Source organism: Onychomys torridus, chromosome 8, assembly GCF_903995425.1.
Source record: "Onychomys torridus chromosome 8, mOncTor1.1, whole genome shotgun sequence".
NCBI classification, from domain to species: Eukaryota; Metazoa; Chordata; class Mammalia; order Rodentia; family Cricetidae; genus Onychomys; species Onychomys torridus.
In genome coordinates, this window is record NC_050450.1 from 61,343,466 (window position 1) to 61,366,682 (window position 23,217).

The following is a 23,217-nucleotide window of genomic DNA, read 5'->3' on the forward strand; positions in this document are numbered from 1 at the left end:
CAAAAATTCATAAAGTTCTGAAGAGGTTTTATTATACCTCATTCCTAAGTTGTTCTTACTATTTCTCAGATTCGTCAGTGTTTTTTTGATAGGTTAATTCTATGCTAGTTCCATCGCACACACAATTTATTTCTGTTACCAAAATATATCTTTACAATTTTCTGTTTTGCTTTTGGTTGAGAGCCTACCATTTCCTGCCCCTTCAAAGAGGCGACTCCACTGCTGACCCTGTTGTCTGTGCTCCACAGATGTCCAGATCAACATAAAGCGCTGTCTCAGTGATGGGTGCGACACTAGGATTCACGGTCTGAGGGCTGTCGGCTTTCAGAGAGTTAAGAAGTCGGGAGTCTCAGTCTCTGATGCCTCTGCAATATGGTACTGGTCTTTGCTGACATCTCTGGTGACGGCTTCAATGGAGACAAATCCTGCCTTCGTCCAGACAGTGCTGCACAATACTCAGTAAGTCACTCTGCCCATACTGTCAAGGTGGGAGCGTCCTGACTAACCTGCCTGGGGCTCTGCTCCTCCACTGATGGGTGTTCTGACTTTGTAGACCGAGGAAGTGTCTGTCCCACCCTCTGCCCTGCTAACACAGTTCCTCCAGTGTTTTTCTTCATTAACCCATTAGTTCCCTGACCTGATGCATCAGAACTGTTACTCATGGCGTAACATTTACTGTAAGACAGCATTTTCAAATGCTGGTTCTTATTTTACCTGCAGACACTCAAGTGCTTCTGTAAGACGTCCTCATTTTGTAGGCGAGGATCTAGTGATCTGGAGTCACACAACCAGGCAGAGATGAGTCAGTTTGGATCTAGGTCTTCAGACTCCCATGTTGGGAGCTCTTTTCACTAGTGAGTTAAAGATTTTCAAAGATACTAATTTATTCTCTTGTTGAAGGGGCCCCACAGTCAAGTAGCAACATGTTGAACAAAAGCTACAGCTTCCTCCCAGCACTGGGAGGTGTAGGTGGGATTCCTGCAAGTTTAAAGTGAGTCTACTCTTTGTGGCAAGTTCCAGCCAGCCAGAGCTACTTAGTAAGACCTTGTTTTTTAAAAAGATACGTCTGTAGTAATGAATTGCTAGTGCATTGCATGTGGGTTCAATAACAGTATGTATCATTAGTACCACTGTCAAGTGTGGGCATGAAGGAGCATCTAGTATTTATTCTCCTGTCCACTTTTGAGGTGAGTGGTACTGGTACAACTTTCAGTAAGTGACACTACTACCAAAGCTGACTCTGTGGGAGGGGGGCTAGCCCCAACCCGTTAATCCTGTCTTCAAATCATTTTTATTGCTGGATGTGTACGCACACAAAAATAAAAACAAAGATTTAAAAAAAAAGAAAAACTGGCTAAGTGGTGGTATCCTAACCAACTCCTCAGCAGAAAAGACTGAGCTCCTGTCTCCTCCGTCTTATATTCTTTCCTCTGCCCAGCCATATCACTTCCTGTCTCAACCTCCCTAGTGCCTACCAAGTACTGGGAACGAAGACATGAGATTCCAGTGTGCCACCGCTGACTGACCTCTATGGCCAACTAGTGACTGGCTTTGCCCTCTGATCTTCAGGCAAACTTTATTTGTTAGAGCATACACAAAATATCACCACAGATGAATGCAATCCTAGGGAGAAATTTGTATTGGTTTCAATATATTAACAAACTCCTAGTAAATATACTACTCAGCTCCATTTTTAAAAATAAAGATTTACATCACATCATGTTTTACCTAAGAAGACTGAGGCAGAAATTCATGGAAATTTAATATTTGCCCATTCAAGCACTATTGTCTCTACTGAGGGTTGCATTGCCATTTGAAGTGAATTAGCTATTCTCAGGAGCTACATGACAGCCCAGGCAAGAGTTATTTAGTTCCAAAATGGAGTACTTTGCTTTTAATAAGGAAACAGTTTTGCTTATTGTATTGTAGAATTGTATATCTGTTACTAATATAATAAGAAATATATACCCTGACTAAACTAGCTTATTAAGCCAAATTGTGTGTTCTGTTTTCCCTTACCAGATGTTTTATGGCATGTAAGTGTTTTAAGGAAGATTGATCAGCCTAATAAACTTATATATAAACCTATCAGTAAAGGATTATAGAAAGGAAATCCTACTTCAGTTTGGAATATTTGCTAGGTTTAAACCAGACCTTTCTTCCAAGTTCCCCATTCCCATGTATAATAGAACTATTTTTGTCTGTTATGAAGTACTCATGTTTATACTAAGAAAGAGAAATGTGTGCAAAGCTTTAAACAAAATCCTGTAACTAATAGCTCTAGCTAAAATGTTCTGTAACTGAGATTTTTTTACATCTCTAAAAATGGAAGTATAATATAATTGGTCAGATGCCAAAAAAAAAAAAAAAGAGTGATGGCGCACACCTGTAACCCCAGCACTCGGCAGGCAGAGGCAGGCGGATCTCTGAGTTCAAAGCCAATTTGGTCTACAGAGCTGGTTCCAGGACAGCCAGGGCTACACAGAGAAACTCTGTCTCAAAAATCATTTTTATTAAAGCTTTTAAACTTAGAGAAACATGGCAAGAATAATCAAATTTTATTCGGTCATATGGGAGTATTTGTTACCTTGTTCCTGAATACTTGAATAATGTGCTCCCTATAAACATTTTCTGAAAACCACCAAATGAGGACATTAATATATGTGTAACCCTAAAATTCCATTTGGGTTTTTCAAGTTGTCCCAATAAAGTCCTTTAGCAAGAAGATGTAGTCCTGAGTTGTATTTTGCATTTCCTTGGCATACCCCTTTAGTTTCTTGAAGTCTAGAACATTTCCTCATTCTTTGCTTGACTTTAATGATCTTGACTGTAGAGAGCTCCCAGAGTTTTGCAGCACCTGGCTTTGACCTACTTTTTGTGTCCTATACCTTCTGTTTGACGTATGTAAATTTTTTTAAAAAATAAGATTTATTTACTGTGTATACAGTGTTCTGCTTGCCTGTATGCTTAGAGGCCAGAAGGCCAGAAGAGGGCGCCATATCTCATTATAGATGGTTGTGAGCCACCATGTGGTTCCTGGGAATTGAACTCAGTATCTCTGGAAGAGCAGCCAGTGCTCTTAACCTCTGAGCCATTTCTCCAATCCCCAAGTATGTAAATCTTTTCTGAGTGTTTCCTAAAAGGTTCAAAGCCTATGCAAAACTTGGTTGTGGGAGGACTCAGAAAATATGTCACCCCATGCAGTATGATGAAAACTCAGAGATGTCCTGTGACTGGGAATTGCTTTGGCGGTTGTCTCTTTGGGGAGCTTCAGATAAGAGGTTTTGGTATCCAGAAATTGACCTGCTAAAGGTGTAAAATGCATAACAATAAAGAAAAATTTAATAAGTCAGTCAGTGCACCAGAAGCTAATTGCCCTGCAGCTGCAAAGGCTAAAAATAAAAATCACCCTGAGTGGCCCTGTTTCTTCCATGGACCTATATGAACCAGACATCTAACATAACACTTGACCCTCTGAAAACTGCAAGTCAGTTATTTTGAAGAGTGCCTATGATTCTGGTGCATCTGATGTTTCATCACAAACAGATTTGGGTTTTTATTTCATTTTGCTTGATTGAGAGTCTTACTATATAACCAGTCTAGCCTGCAACTCACAATCCTCCCAAGTGCTGGGATCCCAAGTGTGTGCCACCAGGCCTGGTTATGTTTAGTAACTTGAGCAGGAATGTCCTAGAAGTGGTTCTGTGCTCTCATTGCATTTCATCTGGTGGCACAGCTGCAGATTGTCCTGTTCTTAGAATTGCTGGGTCAACTTTGACCTTTGCCAGATTTTTCATCTCTAGAATTACATTTTTATTTATAATTGATTATTTAGTAAGGAGGTGCTTAATGGCTATGTAAATCCTACCCCTATGAAACTTTCTGTTTACATTAGGTAAGGATTCACAGATCCCTGTTTTTATACACTGACTTAAAGTTAACCACAGTTTTTTGTTTGTTTGTTTTTCTTTTAGTTTTTCAAGACAGGGTTTCTCTGTTTAGCCCTGGCTGTCCTAGAACTCACTCTGTAGACCAGGCTGGCCTTCAACTCACTGAGATCCACCTGCCTCTGCCTCCTGAGTGCTGGGATTAAAGACATACTCCACCACTACCCTTAACCACAGTTCTTAAAAACATCTTTTTTGTGTGTGTGCCTGTTTGTCTCTATGTACACCACATGTGTGCAGTACCCACAGATGCCAGGAGAGATTCTTGGATCCCTTGGAACTGGAGTTGTAGGCAGTTGTAAGCCACCCAATGTAGTGCCAGGAACTAAACCCAGCACACTGACAAAAACAGCAAGTGCTTTTAACGCCTAAAACATCTCTCTAGCCCCAACCACAGTTTTGATGCTCACACAGACCCGGATTTGGTTGGTGGCAACTCCTTCAGTCTGAGTTTGTGTGTCCTTTTGTATTACATCTCTATTTATTTCCATCTGTCTGTCTGTCTAGCTCCCCATTGTTTTTAGAATTGTCGTTATAAAATAGTTCCCTTTCTTCTTCCCCTTTTTCTTTTCAGACAGGCCTGTGCTATTACTGTTCAAGCAGAGTCCTTGGAGAATGTTATTTTGAAACTTAGCTCATTGCTGTAAGGTTATTACTTCTTCCAGGTCCTTTCAGTAAACACAGCCAGCAAACTCAAATTTACATTAAAATAAAACATAGGCACATACATATATTCACACCTATATTTCTGCATCTCTAATACTGAGAACCAAGTTTACATGAGTATTTACACCTCCAATTCAGCACCATGGGCTCTATTGTCGTTTTCTGGTTTTGGATGTGTCATTTCATTCTCTAATAGTAAGAAGTGGCTCCTGTTCTTTTTCATGCATTAACTTATCTCCTCAATCTTCCTCCATACAGCCAGGGTTCCTTGCTCCTGCCCTTGCAGACAACCCCCATATGTCCTTTCCTGCTGCAGTGCCATTAATAGAGCCACTGCTGTGAGCACCCTTGCCCAGGTGCCTCTTTGTCCCTCGAGTTCCTGTGTCATGCCACCCTCCTCATTCTGATTGGCAGCTTTATTCCATTACTGCTCTGTCTCTTTGTTGCAGATACCTCACTCATTCTGCTCAGGCTCCACACTCAAGTATAGGCCACCCACAGCGCCTCTGTCACCCATAGCTCCACCAGGGTGCACTGGGTTTCCAGGAAGGGAGCGAGAAAGAGCTTTCTATCTTAGTTTTTGTTGTTTATTTATTTGCTTGTTTTGAGAAAGGGTCTTTTACATAGCCCTGGCTGTCCTGGAACTCACTATGTAGACCAGGCTGGCCTTGAATTCATAGGGACCTGCCTACCTCTGCCTCCTGAGCACTGGGACTAAAGGCGTGCGTCACCACACACCATCTGCAGCACTGGCCCCATATCTTAATTTTTTTTTTTTTTGATGATGTACCAGTTTGTTGCAGAATATTTCTGCATTGTAGATATGCAATAGTACTTTCACTTCCCCTGACTTTTAAAGGTCAGTTATCTGAAAGCATTACAAAATAAAAAAAATGTGCTTTGAGGAGAAATAATTACAAGTATATTTAGGGCAGAGTGAATGTTTACTTATATACGAGAAAATGAATCCCATAAATGACTATGTGATTTTGCCTTTATTGATACCTGCATCCAAGCATAGTTGCCAGCACAGCTCCAAATGGCTGGCAGGCAGGCATGCAGGGAAAACCAGAGCAGAGGGGAAGCTGATGTAGTGTTAGGATGCTGTAGTGTCTGTATTTTGAAATGCAGAAATTATCAGGCATGGTGACATACATCTATAATTCCAGCGCTCATGAGGCTAGGGCAAGAGGATTGCCATGAGTTTAAGCCCAGCCTGGGCTATATAGCAAGACTCTATCTCAAGAAAAACAAAGGCCTGATTTTTTCTAGCATGTAAGAGGCCCTAGGTTCAATCCCTAGGACTGCCAAAAACCAAACAAATAAAAACCCTCAACCCTAAATAAATAAAATAAATAATAATAGACTAGAGAGATGCCTGAGTGGTACATATGCATGCACACAAAAATAAAACATGAAATCTATAAAAATAATAATAAAGGATGATCAATTCTAGAATTTTGGGGGTGGGTTCTTTGTTTGAGACCAAGTCTCACCATGTAATCCGGGCTGGCATCAAACTTGTGTCCCCCGCTTCAGCCTATATAATTCTGGTGTGAGCCACCATGCTTGGCTTATGATGTTTTGTGTGTTCCTGGCATACCTTCAAGTGTTCCATGGTTCACCCACATACTCAGTGCACCATTAGCACTCAGCAATCACCTGTTAAATAAATGTAAAACAAACATTAAGGTGAAAAGACCAAAAGACCACAACAGACACAGAAACAGGATGGTGCTGATCTCCTCAGGAATCAATAAAATCTGTGATACCTCTTTAGATGCTATAGCTCCTAAGGTCCTGGTACAACAAACTTTCTCCTAAATCCACACAGCTCTATCTTGGGGCCAGTTTTCATGCATCTGTTTCTTTTATTCTTACCACTTACCTTGAGTTCCAGGGAGCCAAGGAAGTCTTTACACAGTAGGAAAGAACTCTTCCAAAAAAGGAAAAAAGTGAAACCCTGATAAACTGCTTAGCATATGACTCTTGGGGACACAAGTTCAGTTTATATTGTGCACCAAGCTCTCCACAGGAATACTTTGTACTAGCTCAAAAGATCCTTCAGCACAGAGTTGACGATGTGCTTTTGTCTGCTGTCGTGTCTGGCTTTGCTCTGACTGCACACGTTATTTCCCTAGGAAGGCACTGCAGCACATGCCACCACTGTCCCTCTCCCCAGGGTCCACAGACTTCTCAACTTTCCTGTCTCCCAATGTTCTGGAAGAAGTGGACAGCTTCCTCGTAAGGATAACTAGGTAAGATCAAGGATGCTGAGGTGAACAACTTGTGTGGGGAGGGCAGATATGCTCATTCAGTTCTTAAGAAAAATTTAGAAGAATGTTTCCACTAAAAATGACTCATTTTTAGTAACCAAAGAGAAAGTGAAATAATCCATCCTAATTCAATTAACCCTGGTAACCTCCAATATCACCTGACTTTAAGAATTGGGGTGCAGAGGAAGTTGGTCTCTGATTTATTTAGAAGAGATGTGTCCAAGTCTAAGATGCAGGCCTCTTAATTCATTCTTCTCCCTAGCCTGTGGCCTTCAGTCAGCTTGCTTATATGCAGGACTAACAAGCCTAGTTGCCTATAGAACTGGGAAAGGGTGCCTTGGTAACTTTATAGAATGGAACACTTGGTATGAAGATACTTGGCTCTCCACAGCAAGTCCTCAGGACGTTAACCATTCCCTGAGATACACAGACAGCTTTAAATTTCTGTTATGGCGTGTTTAGAAAGACAGGGAAGTGCATGTAGGAGTTTTCATGCTTCTCAAGTAGTGCACTGTCAGCTGTGTGTCCAACCCAGCTCATCCCCAAGGATTCCTGATGGAGACTGGCCGCAGTAGTTCATTACTCTTTGCTTTAATAAACTGCTCTATATTATTAAAGTTTCAAAGGTGAGGATTTGATTTTCTGACCCTGGGGTTCATTCCGCTTTTCCTTAGCTTATATTAAGGATTTTGAAACCGCATTTCTGGTAGACATCTGGACAGCACATGACTGGCAAATTTTACTTATAGGGATTGATTACATAGGTTTGAGCTGTCTGGTTTTCTTGTATTTTAGGAAGTGAAAAGTTTTTTGCTTATTCTTTGTAGCTGCTGTTCTACTCCAGAGGTAGAACTGACTCTTCTGGCTTTTGCACTAGCAAGAGGAAGTATTGCCAAAGTGATGAGCTCTCTGTGTACCATCACTGACCACTTGGACACACGCTATGATGCCTCATCCCTCATCTCATCCATGGCATCTGTCAGGCAGAACCTGCTCCTGAAATATGGTAAATGACCTGGGCATGATGGAAATGCTAGCAGTGGACATATCATAATGCTACCCTTCCCAGGTGCCCTTTGGCCTCTTCTGGTCTTTCTGGATAGTGTGTAGGCTGGGTTGTAATAGTGGTGCCCTGATCCCTGGATGAGCACATCCTCTGACTACTAGCTTTTCTCAGGAATTGATAGGAGAAGGAGGGTATCCATGGGTCATTTATGGCAGGTTGGCCGAAGACATCCAAGTATCATCTGATAGTTCTTTTGGATTTTCTAGTACAATGACTTGGGTTTGGTAGCCATTTTGAGCACAGCCATCTTTGGTGAAGTACAGGTGTGTGTCATCATGTAAGTAGAGAGACTTGGGAAGTTAGAGTATTTATCATCTGGAGGGAGGGAGCTTACTGAGACCTGGTGCAGAGGGATCATTGCAACCACAACATGGCTGTTCAGGAGCATGTGTGTGCCTGCCATTGCTTTCTCTGAAGCCTGGGCCCATCTCAGCACTTTGTTGGTGACCTAGCATGAGACCCCCAGTCCATCTCAACCCAGTTCCCATAAAGCTATTCACAGTGATTGCAACCTGGCTGTGAGGACCAACATATTTGCCATACCAGCCTCTGGTGGCAAAATTGTCTTCCACTAAGTTCAGTGATTGATCTGATCTTCAGTATTGCAGGCATTACTGGGATATTCCCACCGTGATGTTTGCAAAACATAATACAATGTTTGCAAAACATAATACAATTTGATGATTTATTTTATGTTTAACTTTTTTTTTTTTTTTTTTTTTTTTTTTTGGTTTTTCAAGACAGGTTTCTCTGTGTTGCTTTGCACCTTTCTTGGAAACTCACTCTGTAGACCAGGCTGGCCTCCAATTCACAGAGATCTGCCTGCCTCTGCCTCTCAAGTGCTGGGATTACAGACGTGTGCCACCACTGCCCGGCATATTTAACTTCTAAAGTTAGACAATTGTCATATGAATCCAGTTTCTCTCTACACTGGCAAAGTCTCTGGAGAAACTGTGGACCAGGAACAGGCATGGCTGGGTGGGAAGTTGAGGCAGCATCTTAAAGTGTCTTCAAGAAGTGTTTACCATTCATATTGGGGTTGTTGGGATGGGGCAGAGAAAGATGGAGACCATGGGAAGGACTGCACGTGACTGACTATGACCAGTCCTGGGCTGTTCTGGAGCTTACTGGGCATTTGCTATTTTCTTAGTTTTTTATTTAGAGACAGGGTCTCTATATATCTCTGGCTGGCCTGGAATTTGATATGTAGACCAGGCTGGCCTCAAACTCACTTGCCTTTGCCTCCTACATCCTGGGAGTAAAAGTATGTGCCACCACATCCAGCTGGTTATTAAAAACAACAAATTTTCAGTTCGTTGTAGCAAAATTTGATTTTTTTCTTCAGACTTTCCAATTTTGCTTGGATTTATTTATTTATATTATATTTATTATTATTGTATGATATGGCATGTGTACATATGCCACAGTGCCTGTGTGGAGGTCAGAGGCAGCCTTGAGGATTCAGTTCTCTCCTTCTTCCACGGGCTCCAGGGATTGACTTCAGCTCTTTAGGTTTGCCCTCATCGAGCCGTCTCCCCACCCTCCCACAGACAGTTTAAAGAAGATCTGAAACACATATACTTATGTACACATCCAATAAAACAGATTTTTTTACTTCAAACGGTATCTTAGGAATCCTTCCATATGTTGAGTCTTTAGTATTAATCTATATATTGTGATGTTTGTTTCTGGAAAGTGATTTTTCTAGAGACTGCTCCTTAAACTAAATCAGAAACATAGGCTATGCTTTTTCTCTTTCAGGAAAGCACATAGTGGTAGCATCAACTATTGTCTGCTATTACCATCCTATTTGACCTTTTATTTATCTATTTAAAATATTTTAAGGTTTATTTTTATTATTCTTTACTTATGTGAGTGTAGTGTGTCTTTGTTTGGGTGTGTACATGAGTGCAGACACCCTTGGAGTCTAGAAAAAAGTATCAGATCCCCAGAGCTTAGAAATAGACAGTTATGAGCCATCTGATGTGGGTGCTGGAAACTGGGCTCAGGTGTTTTCTGGAAGTATGCTGAGCCATCTCCCAGCACTTCCTCCCCCAGTTTTTTAAAATTACATGTGTGTGTGTGTGTGTGTGTGTGTGTGTGTGTACCATGTGAGAGTCAGAAACAACTTGGAGGAATCAGTTCTTCTTGCACTATGTGGATCCTAAGAATCAAATTTAGATCATCAGATTTGGCAGCATCTTCCTGGCCCCTACTTTGCCTTTTATACAATAAAGCTTTAGCAGTCTGGGTGGGCATAGGCCCTACTTTGCTGCCAATTTCATCTTTTTTGTGGACCTAGCTTAAAACTTGCCCCATCTTTTCTTTGGTTAGGTAAACCTCTCCAGTTGACTCTTCAAGCTTGTGATGTCAAAGGAAAAGAAGATAAGTCAGGACCTGAAAACCTCCTTGTGGAGCCATGGACAAGGGATGGTAAGTGCTAGATAATCTATTGTTAGAGTGCGCAGGAGGCAGCTATGTGAACTCACACTCTGACCTTGAACATTTTCAGATGTTGGTGTTTTGGGTATGTGTGTGAAAATAAAAAATTTTAAATGTATATTAGTGTTTTGCCCGTGTATATGTATGTGTACTGTATGTGTGCCTAGTGCCCTAGGAGGCCAGTTTGAGGGCATCATACCCTCTGAATAGTTGTGAACCCACATGTAGGTGCTGGGAATTGAATTTAAGTCCTCTGTAAAAACAGCAAGTGTTGGTAATTACCAAGTTGTCTCTTCTGCCCGTAGATGTTAGTGGATTTTGTTGTTTTGAAACATGGTCTCACTATGTAGCCCAGGCTAGTCTTTTCCTCAAGGCAGTCCTTATGTTTTCACTTCCGAAGTGCTGGGATTACAGCATGAGTCACCAAAGACATTAGTCTTCACCTTAGGTTGGCAGCAGTGGCTTCTGTAACACTTTGTCCAGCTCAGCTGTTGTCTAGATGAGTAATGACCTGTAACAACACTAAGTATTTGACAGCCTGGGGCTGTTCAAATTGAAGTTTTACAAAACAAGGACTCCGCTTCTTGGAATCGAAAAAGTGACTGCATTTTTTTTCTTTTTTTTCTTTTTCTTTTTCTTTTTTTTTTTGAGACAGGGTTTCTCTGTGTAGCCCTTGCTGTTCTTGATCTCACTCTGTAGACCAGTCTGGCCTCGAACTCAGAGATATGCCTGCCTCTGCCTCCTGGGTGCTGGGATTAAAGGCGTGCAGCACATTTAATTGTTTTTTAAGTTTAGATTGACTTTCTGTTGAGTTGGTTGAAAGTATTGAGAGAGGCAATGGGTCCTTAGCCCAGATATCTGAGAGCATCTCTAAGGACACTGCAGGTGCTCTGGCATTTGATGTGTTGGAGGAAACGTCTTCATCTCTAGCACGTGAGTGTGTTTGTGTGTGCTTCACTCTGCTGTAGGCTCTTTTCCCCACACAGGCGCATTTATGAGCCTTTCCCTCTCTATCTTGGTAGCCACTTGGTCAGTGCTGTAAAAACAATTAACTGTGCTTCATGCCTTTAATCCCAGCACCCGGGAGGCAGAGGCAGGCATATCTCTGAGTTTGAGGCCAGCCTGGTCTACAGAGTGAGATCCAGAACAGCCAGGGCACACAGAGAAACCCTGACTCAAAAACAAGAAAAAAAAAAAACGCAGTCACTTGGTGCTTGTGTGTGTCTCTTCTCTGTTCACTGTACTGCTTTGAATCTTATGATTCAGAAAAGTGGGGTGTTCAAGCAGCTGTAAACAGTAGCCTGGCCTTTCTGCTGTAGATTTGGTTTTGCTGTAGCCTTCCTTGGAGCCTGCAGGCTTCCATTTCTTCACCTTGCCCTTTCCCCTCCTGTTTCCACCAGTGAGGCTCCCCGTTACACCTCCTGTCCTTGGGGACCTCTCAAGAAATAGACTTTGCACAAGATGGTTCTTTACACTCCTGAGCTTGTAGCCTCCACAAAGAGCTTTCCTTCACTGCATCTATATATCTTCCACACTGAAATCCACAGTAGGCCATTAACTTACCTGTCACCCAAAGATGGGGAGTGTGGTAGGATGTTAGAAGAAGTTGGTGGCAGCTCTTTGCTCCTTAATCATCCCTTCACCCAACCAAATCAAAATGGCTTTGCAAAAGAGCCTCTGCATTTTCCCTCTACTCTAAAGAATTGGAATTTTTGTCTCTGTTACATGTGGAAGTAGAATTTTCTGGCATCAGTATGTGGACTTCTTGGCTTAGTTTTGTTTTGAAAGAGGATCTTACTGTGTTGCCCAAGCTGACCTCAAACTCATGATCCTCCTGTCCTGGCCTCCTGTGATTGCTGGGTCTATAGATGTATTCTCTGCCTGCTTTACAGTATCCCCCCCCTCACTTTACAGTATCCCCCACCTGTTTTACAGTATCCCCCATATGTTTTTACAGTACCCCCCACCTGCTTTATAGTATCCCCACCTGCTTTACAGTATCCCCACCTGCTTTACAGTATCCTCCACCTGCTTTACTGTGTCCTCCACCTGCTCTACAGTATCCTCCACCTGCTTTACAGTGTCCTCCACCTGCTTTACAGTGTCCTCCACCTGCTCTACAATATCCTCCACCTGCTTTACAGTATCCTCCACCTGCTTTACAGTGTCCTCCACCTGCTTTACAGTGTCCTCCACCTGCTTTACAGTATCCTCCACCTGCTTTACAGTATCCTCCACCTGCTTTACAGTATCCTCCCCACCTGCTTTACAGTATCCTCCACCTGCTTTACAGTACCCTCCACCTGCTTTACAGTGCCCTCCACCTGCTTTACAGTATCCTCCACCTGCTTTACTGTGTCCTCCACCTGCTTTACAGTATCCTCCACCTGCTTTACAGTATCCTCCCCACCTGCTTTACTGTGTCCTCCACCTGCTTTACAGTATCCTCCACCTGCTTTACAGTATCCTCCACCTGCTTTACAGTATCCTCCACCTGCTTTACAGTATCCTCCACCTGCTTTACAGTATCCTCCACCTGCTTTACAGTATCCTCCCCACCTGCTTTACAGTATCCTCCCCACCTGCTTTACAGTATCCTCCCCACCTGCTTTACTGTGTCCTCCACCTGCTTTACAGTATCCTCCCCACCTGCTTTACAGTATCCTCCACCTGCTTTACAGTATCCTCCACCTGCTTTACAATATCCTCCACCTGCTTTACAGTATCCTCCACCTGCTCTACAGTATCCTCCCCACCTGCTCTACAGTGTCCTCCACCTGCTTTACAGTGTCCTCCACCTGCTTTACAGTATCCTCCACCTGCTTTACAGTATCCTCCACCTGCTTTACAGTATCCTCCACCTGCTTTACAGTATCCTCCACCTGCTTTACAGTACCCTCCACCTGCTTTACAGTATCCTCCCCACCTGCTTTACAGTATCCTCCACCTGCTTTACAGTATCCTCCACCTGCTTTACAGTATCCTCCACCTGCTTTACAGAATCCTCCACCTGCTTTACAGAATCCTCCACCTACTCTACAGTATCCTCCACCTGCTTTACAGTATCCTCCACCTGCTTTACAGTACCCTCCACCTGCTTTACAGTACCCTCCACCTGCTTTACAGTATCCTCCACCTGCTTTACAGTATCCTCCACCTGCTTTACAGAATCCTCCACCTGCTTTACAGTATCCTCCACCTACTCTACAGTATCCTCCACCTGCTCTACAGTATCCTCCACCTGCTCTACAGTATCCTCCACCTGCTTTACAGTATCCTCCACCTGCTTTACAGTACCCTCCACCTGCTTTACAGTACCCTCCACCTGCTTTACAGTACCCTCCACCTGCTTTACAGTACCCTCCACCTGTTTTATAGTACCCTCCACCTGCTTTACAGTACCCTCCACCTGTTTTATAGTATCCTCCACCTGCTTTACAATGTCCTCCACCTGCTGTAAAGTATCCCTCCACCTGCTTTTCAGTATTTCCTGCCTGCTTTACAGTGTGGGCTGTTAGCACTGTTCAGTCTGAAAATCTACACAGGCTTCCCCTATCTGTAAGACTTGTAAGAGGCCTGGCCTCTTGCCTGATTTGAATACTTCCTTATTCTCCCTAGATCCTTTGCCAGCCATCTCTCCTTCCTACTCTCTTTACTTTGGATGGGTGAAGTTTTAGATTTGGACTATGGCGGTAGATTTTCAGTTTCTTGTTGTGGTTTAGAGTATGGGGTGTGGACAGAAGCCCTTCACTTCTCCTAAACACTCCTCACTCAACTCTGGCTATCTGGAAACTTGGGCCATGTGTGGATTTCTTAGCTGAAAAAAATGAGCCTAAAGAGGCAGCGCAAGAGGGATGGCTTTCTCTCTCCCTTAGGATAGTAAAAGCTCTCTGATCGGCACACTTCTAGTTCCTCTTGTCTAGGATGTTCCAGTTTTAGGCAAATGCCACTAGAGTGCCCAAGGATGCTCAAGGAAAGAATCTTGACATTTGAGACAGATGACGTTTCTTAGCTTCTGAGTGGAATTTATGGCCTCTAATGCTTGGGTCTTTGAAGGATGCTTGACCAGTGGAGCTGGAGCACAGATGCATTCAGTCCTTCAAGTCTGTGACTGCCTAAGTGTTTGCTTCTGACCAGGCAAGGTGGTGCACACCTATAATCTTAGCATTCAGCAATATGAGGCAGGAATATCAGATGTTCAAGGCCAGCCTAGGCTATATAGTGATAGCCTGTCTGTCTCAAAAAAAAAGTTAAAAGGCAAGGCAAGGAAACACAGAGTTACTTGTTTTTTAGTGTGTATACTCATATATGTGAGTATGAATGTGTGAACACAGGTGTATGTGTGCCACAAGCAGGCATGTGTAAATTAGAGAACAGTCTATTTCAGCCTTTACAATATATTCCTTCTTTAAAAAAACTAAATTATTTTGGGGATGCAGAGGTGGTTTTACAGCTAAGAGCACTTTCTGCTTTTGCAGAGGACCTGGATTCAGTTCCCAGCACTCATATCAGGTGGTCTTAGATCACTTGTAACTCCAGATCCAGGGAATCTAATGCCCTCTTCTGGCCTCTGTAAGCACCTATGTGGCATACATGTGTACATTCAGACACACATACAAACACATAAAATTAAATTAGCAAGTAATTAAAAATTTTTAAAGTATTTATTTTGGCCTAGTGTGGTGGCGCACCTTTAATCTCACCCAGTAGTGGAGAAGCAGAGGCTGACAAGTTTATGGCCAGTCTTGGTTTATATAGTGAGTTCCAGTCCAACTAGGTTACATAGTGAGACTCTGTCAGGAAGGAAGAAATGAAAGAAAGAAGAAAGAAAGAAAATAAATCAGCAGGACATGATGGTGAACACCTTTAATCCCAGCACCTGGAAGGCAGAGGCAGGCAGATCTTTGAGTCCAAGGCTCGCCTGGTCTACAGAATGAAATTCAGGACATCCAGGGCTACACATAAACCCTGTTTCAGAAAACAGTTTTATACAATAAATTCCCATAAATAGATTCATTCAGGACTCTGGGAACAATTAGGATTGTCTGGGTGTATTACTCTTAAAAGTGTGTATATTTCTGGCACCATGCTTTCTTAAATTGTAGGCAGAATAGCTATTTGATAATATTGGTTGTAGTTTTAAGGGTTTTTGCCATTGTACTACTTCTCAGCCCTAATAAAATCAGATTATGTGATGAATTAGTAAAGGCTCCTTTGGATTCATTTTCTTGGTGTTGGTGATACATTTTTCACATTGTCTTGTGGAAACCCAGTCTATGAATGTTTGTATTACTAAACTCAGGTATGAAATACATGGACTTCATTGGGTGGTGATGGCTCATGCCTTTGATCCCATCACTTGGGAGGAAGAGGCAAGAGGATCTCTGTGAGTTCGAAGCCAGCCTGGTCTACAAAGCAAGTTCCAGGACAGCCAGAGTTGTTATACAAAGAAACCCTGTCTCAAACAAACAAATAACAAAAACAAACAAACAAAAAAATATGAGAGAGAGAGAGAGAGAGAACGAACGAACACATGAGCTTCATTTCAGTGTTTTGACTTTACAAGAGAATGGTTGAAAGCAGGTCAGGGTCCCAGGAGGAGCATTCATGTAGCACTGACTTGAGCATGTCCTTGCATTACACTGCTGCACCTTGTGTGTAGCAGCAGATCTTCTTGTGAGTTGAGAGACAAAATGCAACCAAAAATGGTCTCATACAACTATAGATGAGTAACTCAGACTTTTAATGAAGGAAAGAATTAATAAGTTGCTATCAACAGTAAAAAGGAAAATTCATAAAACACACAAAGACCAATACGAATGTTGGAATTTGCTTACAATTAGTAATCAGTTACATTTCTATAGAATTTTTTTTATTTCTTTTATTTTTTAATTTTTATTTCTTTGGGCAAAAATCACTTGCATTACCCTCAATATTCAGCTTACAGAATTGTAAAATAGCTTAGAGACAGGAAAAGCTGGTGATAACTCAGAATGTGTTAGACAGGAGACCCAGTAATCCCCCTCCTACTTTGTTGTCTTTCATAATCTTTCCTGACAGAATGTTCTAGAAGCTGGCTAATCTTTCTCTCAGCTGCTAAACCTACTTGTCTTTTGTCAGCCCAGTGAAACATTAGTCATGGCTTTAGGGGTGATTCAGGGAGATGATTGATCCTGCAGTTTTCTGTCTGTTTGATTTAAAATCAAAGTCTGAGGAGGTTGTACCTCGTGTGTATGTGTGTGTGTGTGTGTGGGAGGTATGCTTAGCTAGTGCTCTTATTGCGGGGGGAGATGTGTAGGGGAGGGAGTCATATATGCCCAAAGAGGTATTGTTTTTCTAATTGTCACAAAGGCACCAGATAGGCTAGTTACTCTTGTTTTTGTGGATTCTTGATCTTAGGACTATAAAAATGACTCAGACGTCCTAACTTTCTTTTCATTTTTCTTAGGTTTTCTTACAGAGACTGGAAAAACCAGAGCAAGTACTATTTTTTCTGCAGGGACCGAGTCTGCCTTCCAAGTTACACAGATCAGAATTATGGTAATTTTCCTTCTACCTTCTTTAAGTAGTGGTACTGCTTTTTAAAAGTGAATTAGGGCCAGGTGGTGGTTATGCACGCCTTTAATCCCACCACTCGGAAGGCAGAGCCAGGAGAATATCTGTGAGTTCGAGGCCAGCCTGGTATGTAAGAGTGAGATCCAGGACAGGCTCCAAAACTACACAGAGAAACCCTGTTTCAAAATGACAAAAAAAAAAAGAAGAAGAAGAAAGAAAGAAAGAAAGAAGGAAAGAAAGGAAGGAAGGAAGAAGGAAAGAAAGAAAGGAAGGAAGAAGGAAGAAGGGAAAAAGAAAGGAAGGAAGAAAAGGGGAAAAAAGTGAATTAGGGTCTGGGGAGAGAGCTTAGCAGTTAGCCCTGGCTGCTCTTCTAGAAGACCTGAGTTCCATTCCCAGCAACCACTTGGTGACTCACTATGTGGTATTAAGCATGGGTGTGGTGCACAGACATATATGCAAGCAAAATACCCACAAAATAATAATAATAATAATAATAATAATAATAATAATTTTAAGTGAATTGAGCTGGGCATTAGTGGCACACGCCTTTAATTCCAGCACTCAGGAGGCAGAGGCAATGAGTCTCTGTGAATCCAAAGCCAGCCCGATCTATAGAGTGAACTCTGGGACAACCAGGGCAAAACAGAGAAACCCTGTCTCTGGGGGATGGGGAAATGATTTGGGTTATGTTTCCAGAGGTCCTTGCCTTTCACTGGGTATCCAGTGATTATTTTTCTTTTTCTCTGTCCTCTAGCAGAGGGCAGGGTACAAATTTGAACCCAGTTATATAAGTCTCTGAATGGTGGGACTGTAAGGATGGAGAAAGCCAAGCTAACATTTTGTAGGTTAGCTTTCTTACTTTACAGGACATAATATGTCTGAATATTGCTTCATTGGTTCCACTGTGCTGTAAGCTGTTAGAACTTAACCATATAAACTGGAGATAAAATAGCCACAGAAGTTTTGCCTCTGTTTCCAGGTTCGCCGTGGCGGCATCGGTGCTCAGTGCGGGCTGGTGTTTGCCTATAACTCACCCTCTGATAAGTTTCATGCGGAAGAGCACTTCCAGCGGTTTGAGAAATATGACACATGGAAGCTCCAGGAACTGAGGCAGTTTGTAAAAAGCAGGTACAGAGCAGAGGGAAAGCCCATGTGCTCAGTAAGAGTGTATCTGTTCAGAGTTTGGGAAGCAGAAGCAAGTGGACCTTTGTGAGTTTGAGGCCAGCCTGTTCTACATAGTGAGTTCTAGGCCAGCTAGCACTACATAGTAAGACTTGGTCTTTTAAAAAAAAAAAAAAAAAAAAAAAAAAAGGATGTATTCTTAATTGTCAAATTATGCTTATTGAAAAGGTACCAGTAACCTGCCGCAGAGGCCAGAGGCCTTTGCTACTTTCTAAAAGCATTTGAAAAGAGGGGTGTTAATTTGTTCAGAAGTGACAAGGGTGTGTGCCTTAGTTGGCAGCAGCTTCAGTTTCACCTGGCCACTGGGAATTTATCCTTTCCTGAACCCTTCTCCTGCCACTCACGCTTTAGAACAGTTTTAAAATTTTCTTTAGATTTATTGATTGAATGTATGAATGTTTTTCAGTGTGTGTATGTATATGCACCATGTGTGTGCCTGGTGTCTATGAAGGTCAGAAGAACACATTGGATCCCGTAGAACTGGAGTTATGAATGATTGTGAGCCACCATGTTGTGCTAGGCATGAGTCTTCTGGAAGAACAAGTGCTGTTGGTTCTGATCCTTCCCTCCAGCCCCACTGTTCAAACTTGCATGAAAATATTTATTAAGCATTTATTATGTGCCAGGCCTGAGGCATTGAAGATCCTGCAGTGGAGAAAGTACTAGAGAGGGTGCAGTAGTGACTATAGAGAGATTCCTGCAAGGCGATAGTGTCAACCGTGCAATGGGTGCAGTGCAGGAGACCTCTGAGAGCAGAGAGCAGGCCTCACTTGATGGGAAACGAAACCCTGAGCCAGGGAGCAGTGCTGTGTTCTTTCTGAAGACTGACTTACATACTAAATAGCTGCTTGAGGAAATAGTGGGTGCCTTAGGCAGAGAGAAGAGTAGGCACTAGGGCCCAGAGGTAGAAGCATAGTGAAGGAGCTGGGGGTTATGTGGCTGAGCTGCACTCTCTGGGAGAGTGGTGAAGGACAGAGCGGGAGAGCTGGGAGAAGCAGGTCAGTAGAAGTGTTTCTGTTTGTTTCAGATCTTAGTTTATCTTTAAAGCACATGTATGTGGTAGGGGAGGCAAGCAGGCAGACGGAGTTAAAAGGAAGGTGAAAGAGATTACATGTGTGTTCTAGAGCTACCTAGGCGTGTGCTGCAGCATTATGGATAGAGGGAAACAACCGTAGAGGCAGAGGCTGGAGGAAGCATGTTGCTAGGAAGCTGAAGGGAAGAGTGGCCTAGACCAGCGCAACAACCTTTGTAGCCAGCAACGGAGCAAGGTGGCCAGATGCAGTAGGGCCTGGGGACGACTGACCAGAGACCAGGAGAGGAAAGAAGGCTTGGGCAGCACCAAGTTTGCGGCGTGGGGCAAGGGCAGGTGGGGAACTTGGTAGTGCCTTTCTCTGAGATAGAAAAAGTCCCAGGGAGAAGCAGGTTTGTGGGAAGATGATGAGCACAGTGTTAGTCCTTCTGGGAAGACTCTGAGATGTGTTATAGCCAGTAGGGCAAACAGGTCAGCAGCCTAGAAGAGACTCCTATATTGTGGGGACAGACATGTCAGTCTTTGACATGGTCATTAAAAATACTGGATCCAGGTGTGGTGCCTCATGCTTTTAATCCTAGCATTCAGGAGGCTGAGGTAGGATTGCTGAGAGTTCAAGGCCAGCCTGAACTACAGGCTGAGGCCCTGTCTCAAAAAACAAAACTAAGTGAAGATGTGGAGGTAGAAGAGATAGCTCTGAAGGACTGTGGACTAGGAAGGCATAGGCCATCTTGATGAGCAGCACTAGTTAAGAGACAACAGAAAACTCAGAGAATAGGGGGCAAGCCAGGCTATCCCTTGGCTGTTGGTTTGTTTTTTAAGACAAGGTCTTATTAGTCTGATAGCCTAGAACTCACTATGTAGACCAGGCTAGCCTGGAACTTGTAGCAGTCCTCCTGTCTCAGCTTTATATGTGCTGCACTTATAGGTGTCTACCACCACACCCAACACAATTTCTCTTTTAATAATGGATACAGGTGCCACCTAATTTTAAGCAGCCATGTTCTCACTCTTGGGATATTAAAATAGGTCTTTTCCTATAAATTTTCTGTCAAACAAGGTCTTTCATATCTTATACAGGATGGATTTTTTTTTTTAACCTAAATACAAGCTTATTCATGAATCCCTTAATGATTTGATCTGGTTCTAGCATGAGTTATTCTTCAATATAGGCCAACTTTGTTGGCCTACATATATAATCCATTTCTCTCGAGTTGGAAATAAAAATGACCTGCCTGTTTTGTTGTGTCCTTCTGGCACTCTGCTCCCCAGTCCGCACCTGCCTGCTGTAAAGTGTGATTTAGTGTGAGAGCATGCTTCTACAGTCCCTGACTCTTTGCCAGCTTTCTATGTTGCAGACTTTCTTGAGAAGACTTTTTGCCGAGCTTGGTGGCAGGGGGATAGGAAGATTGAGAGCTCAAGGCCAGCCTGGGCTACATAGCCGAGGATGGAACCAGGTTCTCACACACTCTAAGCAAACGCTATGCCACTGAATTATATCCCTAGCCCCCAAAGAATGCATTTAAAATTCCTCAAACGTGTATTACGGATGAGACTCACTAGAGCTTAGTAAATTCTACCTCTTCTGTTGTGGTCAGTTGTATCACAAAAGATTTCTACCAAGAAAGACTTATGTGAGGAAGAGAACAAAACTTTTCCTTTGTTCCAGAACCTATTCTGGATTTTCTTTACTTTTACCTGAGTTATCTGTGGTTGCTTGTTATGCTTGTACAGACACTCTTGTGCTATTAGTGCGATGGCTGAGTCATAGGCCAAGTAGTGTGAGGTTTTAAAATGGAACTTGAAGCCAGGCACAGTAGCCTTTCATCTCAGCATTTGGGAGGCAGAAGTAGGCAAATCTCTTACTAGTTGAAGGCCAACCTGGTCTACATAATGAGTTTTGAGGTAGACATGGCTACATAGTGAGACTCTGTCTCAAACAAACAAAGAATGGTATTTGAAAAGAATGCCTGCTCCTTAGTTAGTTACTTAATTGCTGAAGAGGGAGCAGCATTTACTCATCCAGCTTTTAAAGAGCAGCCTGCAGTTATCCTTTAGTTTTAAGGATGGAATGCTTCCTTTAGAGGACTTGCTAATCAACAGAGACCCGTGAAGGCTGAGATTTTCCCATTTGAGAGCTCCGGGATCTGAAGCATCTACCCTTCATCTGTTTGTACATGGCTCAAACCTCAGGCTAGACATACACAAGTTAGACAGACCTAGGGAAGGGAAGCTACTTCTGCCTCTCCCTCAGTGCTCACCAGAAGCACCCATCTTGGTGCATCATTCCTGCATCTCACCAGAAATGCCTGACTTCAATGTCATTTGGATGAGGCCTTACCTGGCAAGCTCTGAAGAAACTGAAAAGTAGGAAAATGTTTATGATTACACTCGTATTCACAGGATTGGTTGCTCATCTGATGACCTTGGAGAGGATGATCCCATCGGCTGGTTTGAGCTAGAAGAAGAGTGGGATGAAGCAGATGTCAAGTTGCAACAGTGCAGAGTTGCCAAAGTAAGCAGTAACCAGTTTGCTCTTCACTCATTCACCTGCTCTCCCCTTCTACAAACATTGCTAACTGCACTAGCCCTGAGCCAACACTGGGACTATAGAGGGCATGTGGAGACAGATGTAATATGGCTCTGACAAAGGAGATTTAACCCAGCCTGGGGTTCACCAGAGAAGACTTCATTTGAAAGAGGGTGTGAAATCATCCCAAGTGCTGGAAGAGGATTGGGCCATAATCTTGACTGAGATTTGTCAGCAAGGCCCACTACAGCGAGCAGTACACAGGCCTAAATGCAAGAGGGACGGGTAACTGCCTTCCCTTGTCATTTATTTTTCTTAAGAGTAAAAGTAAGAGAATTCAGAACTTTCTTCAGAGTTCGTACATAGTATGTGCTCAATACATATCTGTACAGTTGGTAATAGGTTCAGAAAGGGTTTCTTTCCAGTGAGGTGGCTCAGTGGGTAAAGATGCTTGCTGTCAAGCCTAAGACCCGAGTTTGATCCCTGGGACCAACACAAAAGGAGCGAACAAACTCTTTCCGTTTGTCCTCTGACCTCCACAAGCACACTGTGAGATACACACGTGGAATAAATAGGTAGAATGTAAAACTGGAAATAAGAGAAGATAGCAAGGCCTTTATGAAGGGAATTTCCCCTCTGAGAAGCACCTTGCACCAAAGCTGAGCTTTTGAAATGCCTTTGCTTTGTTTGCACAGACAGGCCGTCCCTTTGCTTCCAGTGCACTAGTCGTCACACATGCTGGTTGAGAACTTGAAGGGATTCTGTAGGGAAAATTGACTGTTTTCAGCAACTATCTGGTTTTGGTTTTGGTTCTTTCTCAAAATGACTGCCAAGAAGCAAACCTAGTTCTCTCCCTCCAGTTACCTGGCTTTTGCCTTTCATAAGGCCATTGTTCTTAGTATGATCTTCACAAAACCTCTTATCCAATGTTGGTATTCTTTTTTCTCTTGGCTCAAGATACTGAACTTATTTTGTGTCCCCAGTATTGGGCATAGTGACTCTTTATAAACTACTTAACTAAAACCAAGGGGGACTTTCCTACAACGCCCTCTGACTCATCTTTCATTGCACTTGGGATTCCAAGTCCTTCTCTTTGGTCTCTTTTATGCTTTCTAGTACTTGATGGTGAAGTTCCTGTGCACCCGCCAAGAGTCAGCAGAGCGTTTGGGTGTACAAGGCTTGAGTATCTGCGGGTACCTCCGGCCTGCAAGGGCAGAAGCTGAACAAAGTATCCTCTGTGCCCACTGCAGAAAGGACACAGAGAATATCTATGGGGCCACCCTGCTCCTCAGGACCCTGCAGTTCATCCAGCAGCTCGCCCATGACCTGGTAGGGCTTTTTCCCATTGTTATACACCATTCCTCTGGGAGAAATGAATGACAATGTTAAGGGAGGTAGGCATCTTTAAAACCTGCCTCTCTGAAGCGATGGCAATGTCAGTGAACACAACAGCTCTCATACTGCATGATAATACAAAAAGGCTGGGGAGAGTGGGTTCAGTGACACAAGTCTGTGGCATGTGA

General features: G+C 42.9%; 1 protein-coding gene across 1 annotated transcript in view; it reads left to right on the plus strand.

Annotated features, from left to right (window-relative positions):
• Positions 1–23,217, plus strand: part of Zzef1 (zinc finger ZZ-type and EF-hand domain containing 1) — a 110,352-nt gene that overhangs the window by 10,857 nt on the left and 76,278 nt on the right. Inside the window, exons 4-11 of the mRNA XM_036195252.1 lie at positions 249–459; positions 6,755–6,871; positions 7,717–7,895; positions 10,290–10,388; positions 16,846–16,937; positions 17,932–18,080; positions 21,568–21,679; positions 22,811–23,023. Coding sequence (XP_036051145.1) covers positions 249–459; positions 6,755–6,871; positions 7,717–7,895; positions 10,290–10,388; positions 16,846–16,937; positions 17,932–18,080; positions 21,568–21,679; positions 22,811–23,023 — 1,172 coding nt within the window. The remainder of the gene's footprint in view (positions 1–248; positions 460–6,754; positions 6,872–7,716; positions 7,896–10,289; positions 10,389–16,845; positions 16,938–17,931; positions 18,081–21,567; positions 21,680–22,810; positions 23,024–23,217) is intronic.